The sequence below is a fragment of the Rhincodon typus genome, chromosome 39, assembly GCF_021869965.1.
Source record: "Rhincodon typus isolate 14 chromosome 39, sRhiTyp1.1, whole genome shotgun sequence".
Lineage (NCBI taxonomy): Eukaryota > Metazoa > Chordata > Chondrichthyes > Orectolobiformes > Rhincodontidae > Rhincodon > Rhincodon typus.
The window spans coordinates 15,899,165-15,914,662 of NC_063370.1; the positions used below are offsets into that span (position 1 = coordinate 15,899,165).

Below are 15,498 nucleotides of genomic sequence, written 5' to 3' on the forward strand. Positions count from 1 at the left end.
ATGTCCCCTCGTGCTAGGCATCACCATCCGAGGAAAAAGGCTCCCACGTTCCACCCTATCTAATCTTCTGATCATCTTGTACCTTCCTAGAAACTGATTATTCATAAAGGTCACCCATCAAAAGCTGATGTGGTCCTTTATTTACATATACATGTTGTGTTCGGGTAACATTATTGGCATTTAATGATAATTTTCACCAAGTCGGCAGCCACTAAGTTATTTTTCTTTATTCTGTGATGGATGTGGTGTCATTGGTAAGGCCAGTGTTTGTTACCTGTCCCTAATTGCTCTTGATGTGGCTTGCTAAGCTATGACAAAGATGAGGAGGAAAGGAGGGTTACAGAGAACAGGCAGGAAAATGGAGTTGAGGCCAAGATGAGATCAGCCATGATCATATTGAATGGTGGAGCAGGTCAAGGCATTGAATTGCCTACTGTTGCTTCTACTTCTTGCGTTCTATTTCAGAGGGCAGTTAAGAGTTGCAGAGATCTGGAGTCACACGTAGGCCAGTCCTGGTAAGGATGGCTGATTTCCTTTCCTAAAGGACATTAGTAAACCAAATAGTTTTCTTGACAGTGACAATGATTCATGGTCATCGTTACTGAGATGAGTTTTTAATTCTAGATTTATTATTTTTGAATTCCACCAGATCCTTATGGAATTTGAACCCCTGTCCCCAGAGCATTTGCCTGGATGTCTGAAATACTAATCCAGTGACGTTACCACTATTGCAAGGATAAGGGGAAAGAGTGGGAGATTTTTCTGACTGGATTGGTCTTCAAATGATCTGATTTAGACTTGATGGGCTGCACTATTTTATGATTTTTTAATTTAACCAATAGTATATCACAAATTTGAGGATTGCTGAAAAAAATACACACTTTGTCAAAGATTTTCAGTTTACACTCATTAGGGTAACTTGCATAAAACCAATTCAAAGGCAAAAAACAAAATTTATGTTGCATGAGAGGAGAGTGAAGATTGGTTGGCAAGTAGGTTCTGATTGGCATAAGTGTTGTCATGGAAAATACTGGCTAATTAATGCTTGCAATTTGCAATAGCAATGAGTGACATTCTCCACTGACAGCATGCTGGTGTCAAGCCAAAAAGATGTTCTGCCTATAACGCAAATGAGTAATGTGGTATATCTATTCCAGTGTTGTATAATGCCAGGTATGTAGGTCTCCAACATTCAATGCAATTCTGCAATTGGACCACATTTGCAGGATAATCCTGAGTGTGCGAAGAATAATATTGAAAACAAATTTTGGATTGTCACTTGGGCACACATTTGACACACTGCATTTACTGGAAGCTACATAAATTAATGCACTTGGTCCTGTTCTTTGCAGAAAGAAGGAACATGAACACATACTGTGCCTGTTTCTGTTCAACATTTGTTGGCTCATTTCTCAGACAATGCACTGACCAATCAGAATCAACCTGCCTTGTAACCTGGCAGTTAACTGTCAATCATCATTAATTGGTGCAATCTTCATTTAAATGCCTCTAGCAATCACAGTCTCCTTGTCAAACAATCAGCACTGTCCTCCTGCAGTATAAATGTTAATTTCCCCCTCAAATTGGAATTATGTGAATTGTCCTGCTGAATGTAAAATGAAAACCTCATTGAAATGTGTCTTCTTTAAACAACAATCAGATTCTGTACTACCAGTGAATTATTTAAGTCATTAGTTAATAAATTACAGTAGGGGATAATTTGTGTGCTGTTGCATCTAGCAGAGATTTCTCTACCAGTGAGCACAGGTCCAAATCTTAGAGTTATGGAGTTGTAGTTCTACTTCTGTTTTTGCCTTCACCACTGATGACACCGTTGGGTGCACAGCTTTGCAATATTCGTACTAAATATTATAAATAGTATTACACTACTTTATACAGTCATAGTAATTAGAGGATTGAAGAGATCTGTAATGCAGGATTGTCTATTGTACTGTGCATCACAATTTTGGCCTTATGAATTTACTTGACAGACCAATGCATAAGCAAATATTCTTAGAGGGAAAAGAAGCTATACAAAAGCAACAAAGTTCAGCTGATATGCCTTTGCTATAGATGCCAGATTCCATTGGAAGGAGAGTTGGTAACTTAGAAGGATGTATTCAAGGTAATTGGGTACGAATACAGGGATAAATTAAGTTTAACGTGTTCTGATAATATGAAAGAGTGGTGAAAACAGATAAACTGGTAAACTTTGAAAGAGAATCAGAAATGGAGAAATCTGGAGGAAAGGATAAGATTGTAAAATTCATCGTTTTACACTTTTAATATGTAGTATAAACACATGCACCAAATTATCTCCTGAGCTGCATCCTCCATATCAAAATAGTAATGTTTTTCATGGTCATTTGTAACGACAAAGTGAGGAAGAGGAATTAGCTCCCCTCTCTTTAATCTCCTCTCACTTAGTTGCTACAAATTTTAAAAATTTCCATTTTGCATATAGCTATCACATTTCAATTAAAACATAATTTGCTACAAAATGCAGCAGCCAATTACTAGGATTTTCTTAAGTGAAATAAAGAGGAATTTATTACCTACAAACCCTGAGAAAAAAATTATAAAAATGTAACATTGTACACATACAAACATGGGTAATAAGTTTTTAAAAAGAATGCTATTTACAGCTTTAAGGTTATCAATTTAAGAGTTCTTAGAATCTTTGAGGTGCTAGATTTTAAAACTAAGGCCACAGTTAATTAATAGTTGACTCCTGTTTGCAGCATTAACAGAATCTGTAGATCTTTGAGTCTTTGATGAATGGTTGGTTTCCCATGTTGCTTTATCATGGAGTGCTATTTTCCAAGATGATGAGAGAAACAGGCAGGGGGAGAGAGAGAGATAGAGTTTCTAGCTCTTGTCACAAATTAGTTTTTTATTTCCCTCTGCACTGCTGCTCAAATGCTGTTGAAATATAATTTGGTGTGTATTCCTGAGCCTAACTCCAATGTCTTTCCAAGATAGTTAACTGGCAAGCAAACCTTTCATCTCCCAACATGTGAAATTATCATACATGTGTGATTTAAAACAGAAGATACAAACTTCTTAACGCTGAATCAGCTACCTTATTTCAACATGTTTAGATAAAATTGATAATTTTAGTGCAGAAGGCTTTGCTAGTTTCACATGCCTCTCATGAAGCCCTCTTCAATCTGTGGTCAAGTGACCACTGAACCATTATAAGTCTATGTTTTGCGTTTTTATAACAATGTTTTTGTTCATGAAAGGTCTTGGGAATAATAATCATAGAGTCATACGGTATGGAAAAAGGCCTTTTGGACCAACTTGCCCATGCCAACCAAAATTCACAAGGATGTCACAGAGACTGGAAGGCACAAGCCACAAGTAAAGGCTTGATAGGCTGGGAAACCCCTCCGGAGCACAGGAGACTAAGGAACGACCCTACACAGGCCCACAAAATCATGAGGGACATAGATAAGGCAAAAGCCAAAGTTCCCCTCCCAGGTAGGAGAGTCAAAAACAGGTTCAAGGCAAGGGGGGAAAATCTCAAAAGGGACGCAAAGGGCAACAGCTCCCACAGAGAGCAGAACATAAATGGAATGAGCTGCCAGAGGAAGCAGCAGAGATGCCTGTTTTAAATTACAACATTTAAAAGACATTCGGACAGGTACATGCATAGGAAACGTCCAGAGGGGCGTGGGCCAAATGCAGGCAAATGGAACTAGTTCAGTCTAGGAAACCTGGATCTTTACATCTTTAATATCCAGAAACAATAATGCAGCATTGTGTGAAACCATCCACAATCCCCAAACATAAACCCCTTCACTGCCCCATCTCACTGCTCATTGGCTGGTCCTCCTGTCTCCCAAAACTGAGAAAAGTATAAATTCTTTCCCGTTGATTTTGGTGATGACATGGATTCATCTGTCTCCCGCTATCTCACAGCATATGATATCTTACAACAGCATCCCTTTTCACCAACGAGTGGTTTACATGCTAGTCTCAAAAGCTACAGTGACAAATCCCCGTTCCTGTTTAGGATATCCAACAGTCTGTCTGCACACACACCAGAGAATAAAAATGCCCACAGAACTCAAAGAGTCTTTCAACAAGTCTGCAACACAAGGATGTCTGAGTTGGCGATAGACTAGAGAGGTTTGGGATTATGCTCCCTAGGATAGAGAAGGTTCAGGGCGATTTCAACTGAGATCTAAAGAATTACGAGGTCTCTAGATTTTATAAAACTGGAAAAATTGTTTCCACCAGCAGTTGGTTTGATAACCACAAAATATTGATGTAAATTGCCATCAACTGGAAGGTGCTGCCTGAATGGGTGATGGAAGAGATTCATTCATGACTTTCAAAAGATAATTGGATAAAGATGCGAAAGGGAAAGACAGAATAGGTTGTTGTGGTAGAATTATCTCTTTAGCTTTAAATTGAATTAGTCAAGCACCTTGGCAACTGCTCAAATTTGCCTTGCCCCGAGCTGTGATCATTAACCAAACCACAATGCAAATTTATCCAAATTTCCAGTTTCATGAGGATATAAATTCCCACATCCTCATCATACCCGACCAAATTTCCTTTCTTAATGGGTTAGAAGGTGCGTTGAATAGCAGACAAAGGGATATTGATGAGAGGTCACTATTGAACGGAAACTGAATTGGGTTAGACACGTAAACACTGTGATTACAAGTGCGGGTCAGAGGCTGGGAATCCTGCAGTGAGTAACTCATCACCTGACTTCCCAAAGCCTATCCAACATTAACAAGTCAGGAGTGTGATGTTTCAACAACACTCAGGAAGTGCATGTGAGTGTACAAAGTGCACTTCAACAATATCCTTCAATCTGTCACCCTTATTAACTACAAGGACAAACTGTTTGGGAACAGTTCCATTGGCATGTTCCACTGTAAGCTACAAACCATCTGATTTAAGACCATATTACTGGTCCATCATGGACACTAGTCAAAATAGAGTCATTCAGAATGGAAGAAGACCCTTCGGTCCAATTCATCCATGTCGACCAGGTTTCCCAAACTAAACTAGTCCCATTTGCCTGCCTCTGGCCCGCATCCCTCCAAATCCCTCCCAATCAAATGATTGAAATTAGAATTCAATGGTCCATATTTACAATTATCGTAACACTGAATTGTAAATATAATCAAATCTCTAAATATTTTTGACACAGGTGCTAAATCTTACCGTGTAACCATTATAACATGAGGGTTTGATGCCAGTAGCAGATAAGAATCTGAAAAACAGAATTAGGAATCTAAGTTGATACTTTGTAAATTAAATTAGGACTGACAATTAGATATGTTTAATCCTGTCATACCTGGACAGAGATGAACTCTATTATAATGCAATGTGTTCCACTGCAATTGTGTTGTGCATGGTGTTGATAGTGAGGATAGTAATTATCTGTTGATTGAAACTTTACACCAATAAGCAGGATATAGGCTTAAATTTTTAATAAGAGTTTCCTAATGCATACATTTTCATAGATGGCAGGACAAATTGAGTGGCTAGCAAAATATACGTAAATTCAAGCTTCATTAGTAAAATTATTGCAAACAAAGCAAGGAGGCTATGCTGAACATTTATACAGTTTTGTTTAGGCAACAACTAGAGTATTGCATCCAGTTCTGATCATCATACTTTAGGAAGTAAGAATCCTTGAGAAGGTGTAGAGGAGATTCACTAGGATTGTTCCAGGATGAACGTTTGTTAGCCTTGGAGCAAAGGAGCTTCAGGAAAGATTTGGTAGAGGTGTACCAGCTTTTTACAGGTTTAAATAAGGTAGACAAAGAAAATCTCTTCCCATAATCTGATGGCACAAGGACAAGGGGATACTATTTAAAGTTCTGGGCAAGAGATACAGGGATGAGAAAGAAGTGTTTTTATGCAGCAAGTAATTATGACTTGGAACTCGCTGACTTTTACAGCAGTAGGATGAAAATATTGTGATAGGGATTTGCATGGCTATGAGGATAGAACTGTAAGACATAGGAGCAGAAGTAGGCCATTCAGCCCATCATGTCTGATCCACCATTCAATGAGATCATGGCTAATCTGATAATTGTCAAATCCACTTTCCTGTCTTTTCTCCATAAACCTGATTCTATTACTAATTAAAAATCTGTCTATCTCAGCCTTGAATATAGTTAACGACCCAGGCTTTATGGTAAAGGATTCAACAGATACACCATCTTCTGATAGAAGAAATTCCTCTTTATCTCTGTTTTAGATGAACAACTCCTTACTCTGAGGTTATGCCTTCTGGTTCTAGACTCTCCCACAAGGGAAAACAGCCTCACCACATCTACTCTGTTAAGCTCCCTATAAATCATATATGTTTCAGTAGCTTATTCTTGTCATCAGACCAAATCTACTCAACATCTCATAAGAAAAGCCCTGTATAGCCAGGATTAAACCTTGTGAACCTTATCTTGGCTGCCCCAAACCACTATTTCTTTCTTCAGAGAAGGGGGACCAGTATTGTTCACAGGTATTCTAAATGTGGTCAGATTAGTGCCTTGTATAGTTTTATTAAGATTTTCCTATATTTATACTCATTCCCTTTGAGATAAAAACCAACAGTCCATTTACCATTCCTATTACCTGCTGAACCTGTATACTAGCTTTTGTGATTCATACATAACGACTGCCAAATCCCTCTCTTACTGCAGCTTTCTAGAGCCTTTCTCCACTTAAGTAATATTCAGCTGCTCTATTCTTGCCGAAGTGCGTAACCTCATATTTTCCTTCCACCAGTTTTTTTCCATTTATTTAATCTGTCTGCATCCCTTTGTAGTTTATTTGTATCATTCTTCCACCTACCTTTGTGTCATTTGCAACTGGGGTATAGTACATTCCCTACCATCATCCAAGTCATTAATCTCTGTTGCAAATAATTTTGGTCCTAACACTGTTATGTCCTGAAAATGTTCCCTTTATCCCAACTCTCTGTCTTCTATTAGTTAGCCAATTATCTATCCATACTAATATATTGCCACGAACACAGCAGATCCTTATGTGTAGTACCTCATCATGCATTTTAAAAATTCAAATATACTACATCTACTGGTTCCCATTGAACTATCCTGCTTGTTACCTCCTTAATGAATACTAATAAATTTGTCAGGCATAATTTCCCCCCATGATTATTTGATTATATCAAGCATTTTAAATGCTCTGCTGTTACATGCTTCATAATATACTAATATTTTCCTATTGACAGATGTTAAGCTGACTAGTCAATAAATTTTTATTTGTCTCCCTCCCTTTTTGAATAGGAGTTAATGAGGGTTTGTCAAAAAAAATTATATTAATTATGGGTGACTTTAATCTTCATGTAGATTGGGAAAATCAAATTCACAAACGTAACAATGAGGAAGAAATCATGGAGTGTAATCAGGACAGTTTCCTGAAAGAATAAGTCATTGATCTAACCAGGAATCAAGTTATTTTGGATCTGCTGATGTGTAATGAGTCAGGTTTAACAAATTATATCAAAGTAAAATGTCCCCTAGGAGAAAGTGATCATAACATGGTAGAATTTAGCATTCTGTTTGAGAGTGAGAAACCTGGGTTGGAAACAACTGTGCTAAAATTCAATAAAGGTAATTACATAGGGAGACCCCATCTCCCAGATTAATGGATCTACACTAGACTCTAGTTATGAATAGCTTTTTCTAAAAAAATCCTGTTCTTTAGGAAAAACCAGTAAAATTTAGAAAAGATGGGTATTGATCCAACTGGTCTTGAATACCTTAAAATGCAGTGCCAGTTTTAATGTCTTTCCTTCTGAATTGTATTCAAATCCATCTATGGACTTGTCCTCCCCATCTCTGCAATCTCCTAATGTAATAAATCAGGAAGCCTGACTGGAAAGGAACACTGTTTAATGTTGAATACCAAAATAAAGCCACTACTGGTAGTGCACAAAGGCTAGTCTCAGCTTGGGACATACAGTTCTGTGCACCTGTCCCCAGGTCTGCTTTTGTTTAATGCAGAAGTGTTATCACATATAACTGAGCATCTTTTATTCCGTATCACCAAATCACTGTGGTATTTTTTCATCCACTAACCACCACCAGTAAATCACCCATGTTTCCAACTGGATAATTTACGTGCAAATCCCATTAAGGGCACTGCAAACCATCAAAGATGAGGGAGAGGTAGGAAGACTGGGAGCAGCTAAATCAAAATGGAGTTGGACAGTAAAGAAGGTTATCTAAGATTACAAAGAGTTCTTGATCAATTGGGTCAAAAGGCTGAAGAGTGTGAGATGGAGTTTAATTTGGGTAAATGTGAGGTATTTGATTTTGGTAAAGAAAGGCAAGACTTATACAATTAATGGTAGGGCCTTGGGTAGAGTTGTAGAACAGAGAGACCGAAGGGTTCAGGTACATAATTCTTTGAAATTTGTATCACATATAGATAGGCTGGTTAAGAAGACATTTAGCATGCTTGCTTTAATTGCTCAGAACTTTGAGTACAGGAGTTGGGATGTTATGTTGAAGTTGTAGTGGATGTTGGTGAGGCCTCTTCTGGAGTACTGCTTCCAGTTCTGGTCTCCCTGTTATAGGTAGGATATTATTAAGCTGGAGAGGGTTCAGAAGAGACTTACCAGTATGTTGCTGGGAATGATGGGTCTGAGTTATAAGGAGAGATTGGATAGGCTAGGACATTTTTCACTGGAGCATAGTAGAGTAAGAAGTGGTCTTACACAGAAAATAATGAAGGGTACAGATAGTCTGAATGGTAGATGTCTTTGCCCTAGGGTGGCAGATTTCAAGACTAGAGGGAATACTTCTAAGGTGAGAGGAGAAAGAGTTAAAAAAGACATGAGAGGCAATTTTGTTACACAGCGAGTGGTTCATGTGTGGCGTGAACTTCCAGAGGAAGTGGTGAATGCAGGTACAGTTACAACATTTAAAAGTCATTTAGATAAGTACATGAGTAATAAACATTTGGAAGGATATGGGCGAAGTGCAGGCAGGTGGGACTGGTTTAGTTTGGGATTATGATCAGCATGGACTGTTTGGACCAAAGGGTCTGTTTCCATGCTGCCTGACTCTACGACTCTGTTACTGCCACCATTCCCTATGCAGCCAATTAGATATTTACATGTAAAGCACATGGTGGAGAATACAAACCATCTGATTCTGCCAATTCAATAAATTACTCAAGTCATATGATGCTACTTTCCTTTAGATATTCCAATTCAGCCTCTCCTTTGGTATGTAGGACAGAGGGGACTGGCTGTGCCTTAAGTATTTGGGTCGTGCCTTTGGGTCTACAGAGATTTTGGCTTTGGCATCTTTTACTGTATCTTCCTGAGGCCTTCTTTAAACACTTCAGGATATTGCCCAATGACTTCATAAAGATCATCAGTACACACTTTAAAAATCTGTTGCTAATCCAGGCAGATTTTCTGTAGCCATTCTCCTCCCAGAAGATTGAGAATTGGTACTTGTACCACCATTAAAAGGAGTTGGATTGTCTGTTGCCTATGTGTATGGTGTAACATAAGTGCAGCATGGATGTTCTTGCTCCTCACTGTATTGTGGAGAAATTTCTCCAGTTCTGCCACTTTCCAGTCTCTGACTCCAGTCGCCCCTTCTTGGCAACAATTAGGAGCCGCAAGTATTACCTGCTTAGGATTTGGCTGTGCTGTATGGGTGTCACCTAAGATTTAGCAAAGTACAGTCTGTACTGCCCTGAAACACCTGAGCCACTTTTTCCACGTTTTTGCATGAAAGGTCCAGTTCTATGGTTTTCTTGAGGTCCAGATCTGGTTCAGTCAGTAGCTTTCTTTGGTTGCAATATTATTAATTCCACAAACTAAGCGATCCCTTAACATTTCCTGAAGTACTGACCCGTGCTCATAGTGTTCTGCCAATTTCCTCAGTTTCATCAAGAATTCAGTAACTGGTTCCCCAGGAAGTCTGTTTATCATGTTAAACCTGTACTTCTGCAATATAAAGATGGTTTGGGGTCACAGTGGTCCACTACCATATCTATCAGTTCATCAAAAGATTTTGATTCCAGGTCTCCCAGGTAGGTTAAACTCTATGATACTGAAAGTTGGGCCCCCCAAGCAGTCAGAAAAATGAGCTTTTGTCAGTGATTCCCTTCTATCCTGTTTATCTGAAAACAAATTGTCTAATTCTTTCGGTGTACTGGGCCAATCCTCCATACCCACACCACAAAGTTCCAGTTTTCTAAACAGTGGCATTTTCAATATTACCCCTTCATGGCCTCAGCAGAATCATTGAAAGGCAAGGCTATGTGAAACCTTTCTTGATTCCATTGCCAATTTAATGTCTCAGGAAACCTGACTGAAAAGGAACATTGTTTATTGTTGAACACCAGCTAAAGCCACTACTCATCCCTGGATCTGCTTTATCTTGTTTTTATATCTGGAAGTGATATCCTCTTGATCAGGTGGGATTTGAACCTAAACCTTTTATTCCAGGGGGTAGGGGCACTACAACTGCAGCACAAGAGGGCCCCACAACATGTCCAGAGATGTTAAGACACACCTCTGGAGTAGGTGGGACTTGAATCCAGGCCTCCTGGCTCAAAGTGAGGGATACTACCACTATGCCACAAAAGCCCTCAGAGGTCTGCTTCATTTTTTCTTTTCTTTTTATAATACCGGTAGTTCTCCTATAACGCGATAGTTGCGTTCTTGTGTGACCTCATACTACAGAAAATCACACTATAGAAAATCGCCACTGAAAATTGCGTTATAGAGAAATCCCTATAGAAATTTGTTATACCTGTTCAGCAGAAAGTTCTTGTTATCCAAACAGTGTCCACTATTCATCAATCACCTTACAGCCAATTTGAGTTAACGAAACATGGGTTATAGCAGAACCACCTATACTGGGTGCACACAACTGGGCAACTTTCCCACCACCAAAATCACCGTGACTCTTTTTATTTGTTTTCCTATTAAACACTAACTGCCGCCAGTAAAACACCCATGTAGCCAATTAGATATTTACACGCAGAGCCCATTAGGAGCACTGCATACCAGCAAAAATATGTATGGAGGTAGAGATAGAGGGAAGGGACTAAATCACAATGGAGTTGGAGAAGGGGGTGTGCTTTATTTATCTTTGTTTTTATTTATACCCAGAAGTTCTACCGCACAGAACTGAATGATTTTCCAACCACTAAAATCACCGTGACTTTTTTGTGTTTATTTTCCTGTTTTAACTATTAATTGTCACCAGTAATTGATGTGTATGCAACTAAATATTTACAAGCAAAGCCCAGATGTGAGAGGGAGGTAGAGAGAGACAGGGAGGGAGTCTGCTTTATAAAGGGCTCAAGTGATGAGTTCCAACTGGGGAGGTCATGGGGCTCTTACCGAGGTAACTCATACTCCATGAGCACCTCAAGGAGCTCCCTATGGAGCATTGTAAGGGTTATCATTGCCTAAACCTCTATTAATGCTCTGAGATATCTGTGCTCCTCCAATTCATGTCGTTTGAGCATCTTTGATGTTAATTGTTTCGCCAGTGGTTTTAATCGGTGCAGAAAACATTTAATAGAATGGTTCCAGGAATGAAAAATAAGCTGGAATTGTTCTCTTCAGTGAAGTTTAAGAGGAGATTTGATAGAAATACTCAAAATCATAACAGGTCTATAGTTATAGACAGGGAGAAAGTGTTTCTTATTATGATGGGGTTGAGAATCACAGGACAATGGTTTAATGTGGTAAGAAAAAGAAAGAATTGTGCCATGAGGTCATTCAGGGAGGTGATTGCCCAACAGTGTTATTACTAGACTATTGATCTAGAGACCCTGATAACATTCTAGGACCGGGGTTCAAATCTTACCATGGCAAATGGTGGAATTTGAATTCAATAAATATCTGCAATTAGGAGTCTAATGATGACAGTGAAACCATTGGTGATTGTCAGAAAAACTCATCTGGTTCACTAATCCCTTTTGGGGAATGAAACTGCCATCCTTACCTGGTCTGGCTGACATGTAACAACAGACCCACAGCAATGTGACTGAGAGTTAACTGCCCTCTGGGCATTTAGGGATGCGCAATAAAAGCTGGTCTGGCCATTGACGCCCACATCCCATTAATGTGGAGCTCTATTTAAGAGCTGTATGCATCAGCTCTGTTTCAGAAAGGGCCTGCTGAAAGTGCGAGATCAGTAAACTTCAAACAGTCAGGAAGGACAGGTCACATCCAAAGTAAGACACAGACTGAGTGAGGATATGGTTCGGGAATTTACAGGCAATTTGAGAATTCGGTGCAGAGAGGAAGAGGTGCTTTTTGCTTGCTTTTTTTGGCTCATAGTTTGTAAGGTCTTTTTGCAGGATAAATTGAAGCCCAGGATGAGGGGCCCAGCACAAAAGAGTGACATCACAGGTAAAATTCATTGGTTGGTGATAGCTACCAATTTGATTATTACTACAGGTTTCTTTCACATTGAAGGTAAATAAGGGAAAATTTTACAGGCTACAAACTGAAAGACCAGTACAAATTTTATAAAAAATCAAATTAATAACTAAGTAATTAAAATCAATGATACTAGATCAGGTGTGTAGGAACTAGTGGACCCCATTGTTGTTAGTAGTGACCGCATTTGTAGCAAGTGTTGATTGCTTGAGGAACTCTGACTCAGGTTGACAAGGTGATGCATAGGAGTCTGCTAAGGAGCAAGGCACTGGATAAAAGATTGGCTGACTGGCAGAAGGCAGAGAATAGGGATAAAGCGGTCTTTTTCAGGATAGCAGTCACTGACTAGTGGAGTTCCACAAGGGTCAGTTTTGGGAGCACAACTATTCACTTTATACATTAACGATCTGGATGAAGGAACTGAGTGTATTAATAGGTGGAGGAGCAGGCACTGGTGAGGAAGTAGGGAGGCTGCAGAACGACGTAGACATGCTGGGCAAGTGGGCAAAGAAGTGGCAGATGGAATACAATGTGGAAAAATGTCAGGTCATGCATTTTGATAAGAAGAATTGAGGTATAGACTATTTTATAAATGGCAAAAGGCTTCAGATATCTGAAGCACAAGGGACTTAGGAGTCTTAGTTCAGGACTGTCCTAAGGTTAACATGCAGGTTCAGTTGACAGTTAGGGAGGCAAATGCAATGTTAGCATTCATTTCAAGAAGGCTAGAATACAAGAGCAGAGATGTACTATGAAGCTGTATAAGGCTGTGATGTGATCACTTTTGGAATATTATGAGCAGTTTTGGCCCCATATCTAAGGACAGATGTGCTGGTGCTGGAGGACTTCCAGAGGAGGTTTACAAGAATGGTGCCAGGGATGAAGGGCTTGTTGATATGAGGTGCAGTTGAAGACTCTGGGTCTGCACTCGATGGAGTTCAGAAGAATGAAGGGGCATCTCATTGAAACTTACAGAATATAGCGAGGTCTTGATTGAGTGGATAATGGAGAAGAAGTTTCCACTAGTAGGAGAGACTATGACCCAATGGCACAGCTTCAGAGTGAAGGGACAACCTTTTAGAAGTGAAATGAGGAGGAATTTCTTCAGCCAGAGGGTAGTTCATCTGTGGAACTAATTGCCACAGAGGGCTGTAGAGGCCAAGTCACGTTTAAGACAGAGATAGATAAGTTCTTGATTAGTAAGGGGATCAAGGGTTATAGGGAAAAAGCAGGAGAATGGTGTTGAGAAGCATATCAGCCACAATCGAATGGTGGAGAAGACTCAATGGGCTGAATGGCCTAATTCTGCTCCTACATAGGGACTTATAAATAAAAAAATGAGGAAACACTTTTTCCCACACCAAGTAGTCTAGATCTAGACTGCACTGCCTGAGAGTGTAATGAAGGCAGACTAAATTTTGGCTTCATAAAAGATGTGTATATGCATTGGAAGTAGAAAATTACCAGGCTGTGGGGAAATAGCAGGTGTGTGGGGACTAACAGAATTCCTTGAATGCCATCACAGAGTCAATGGATTGACTGGCCTCCTTTTGGGCTGTAACATTCTTGCACAATGAAACATTTACACAACAATCTGTTGTCTTTAAAAGTGCAACATGCTATATTTCATGGATCACTGTACAGACTGACAAAGCGCCAATAAAAAGTGAACATATAAAAACACAGAAACGTCTGTTTTGGGAAGTCAAACAAATGGGTTTTATGCAAATCAATGAATTTTCATGGTCACCATTACAGAGACTAGCTTTTAAAGGCACAGTGGTAAGTCCCTACTTTGGATCCAGGAGGTCTGAGTTCAAGTTCCACCCTACGTCAGAGCTGTGTGTCATAATATTCTGCACAGAATGATCAGAGAAGAGACTATCTTTTACATTCCAGATTTTTTTTATTAGTTGAATATAAATTCCGCCATCTTGTATAGTGGGATTTGAACCCAGGGCTCCACGAATTAACGTTGGCCTTTAGAGTATTCGTCTCATGATATCACCACAGAACCAAACTATCAATGCTCAATCTGTCACTGGTAAATTGATAAATATTTTGAGTCTGTCTGATTAGAATGAAAACTTTCTTTTAAGACTAGCTAATCTGAACTTTTATTTGATATACTGATAACATAACTCACTCATCGATGGAGAACTTCATCCGAAGTTCCAGCGCCAGGCTGAAATACTTGTATGGGCAAGACATGTTGTCAGCGCAGGTTCCACAGGTGCCATGTTTAGTCCATTCACTTTGCCTGCAATGTAGGGAAAAGTGTTTAAATCGTAATGCATATTTGTGACACTAACACCAAAAGAAACAGATCAATTAGTTTATCTGGCCGGAGGCGTCAGGCTGGGGACTGGTCCAGGTGGTCAGTGGCTTACGAGCCTGATCAGACTGCATGTGGAAGTCCTCTGCGTTGATCTAAGCCCTTTGTAGAAAGATTGTAATGTTTATCTTTTTAACTTTTTTTTTCTTATTTTGCTAACTTGTACAAAGTTCTTCTTTCTCTATTTTGTATCTAAGATTTGTACCTAAGGTGGTGCCATGTGGGCCGACATTGTAAACTTTTCACTGCACTACTCTACTTGAGTATATGTGACAGTAAACCTAATTCTAGTTCTGTACTTCAGATTCAACTTCGGAAAACTAACTGTGTCCCTTACATTTTATTTGTGTAGTCACAGATAAAGAAGTGGCAAATTACACGGTTCCATTCATGAATGGAGTTTCATCAGATTCAGTGGAGGCTTTTATTTGTGCATGTAACATTTGATTTCTATGAATAAGATATTCCATTAAAGAATAAAAATGCTGTTCCTGTTAGTGAGGGAAGAAATTACATTATCAGGTTTCTGTGTCACAAGAAAAATGACACCAAATATTGATCAGGTCTTCAGTCAAAAGCAACTGAATAAACTTTTGGCTGTAGACATTGATGGACTAAAACAAAATTCATTAAAAGAAAAAATTAGGACTAATTTCATGGAATGTTTTTCAGTGTCTGAGGGCATTGCATGTAGGATAGTAACACCAAGTCTTTATATGAAACAGACGTATTTGAATCACGG

At 39.2% G+C, this 15,498-nt stretch overlaps 1 protein-coding gene across 2 annotated transcripts in view; it reads right to left on the bottom strand.

Moving 5' to 3' along the window:
• rnaset2l (ribonuclease T2, like) overlaps positions 1-15,498 on the bottom strand; it is a 54,991-nt gene that overhangs the window by 14,425 nt on the left and 25,068 nt on the right. For both annotated transcript variants that reach the window (XM_048618414.1, XM_020512416.2), the window contains 2 exons: positions 14,568-14,681; positions 5,188-5,236 (listed from right to left, as the gene is read on the bottom strand). In XM_048618414.1, coding sequence (XP_048474371.1) covers positions 5,188-5,236; positions 14,568-14,681 — 163 coding nt within the window. The remainder of the gene's footprint in view (positions 1-5,187; positions 5,237-14,567; positions 14,682-15,498) is intronic.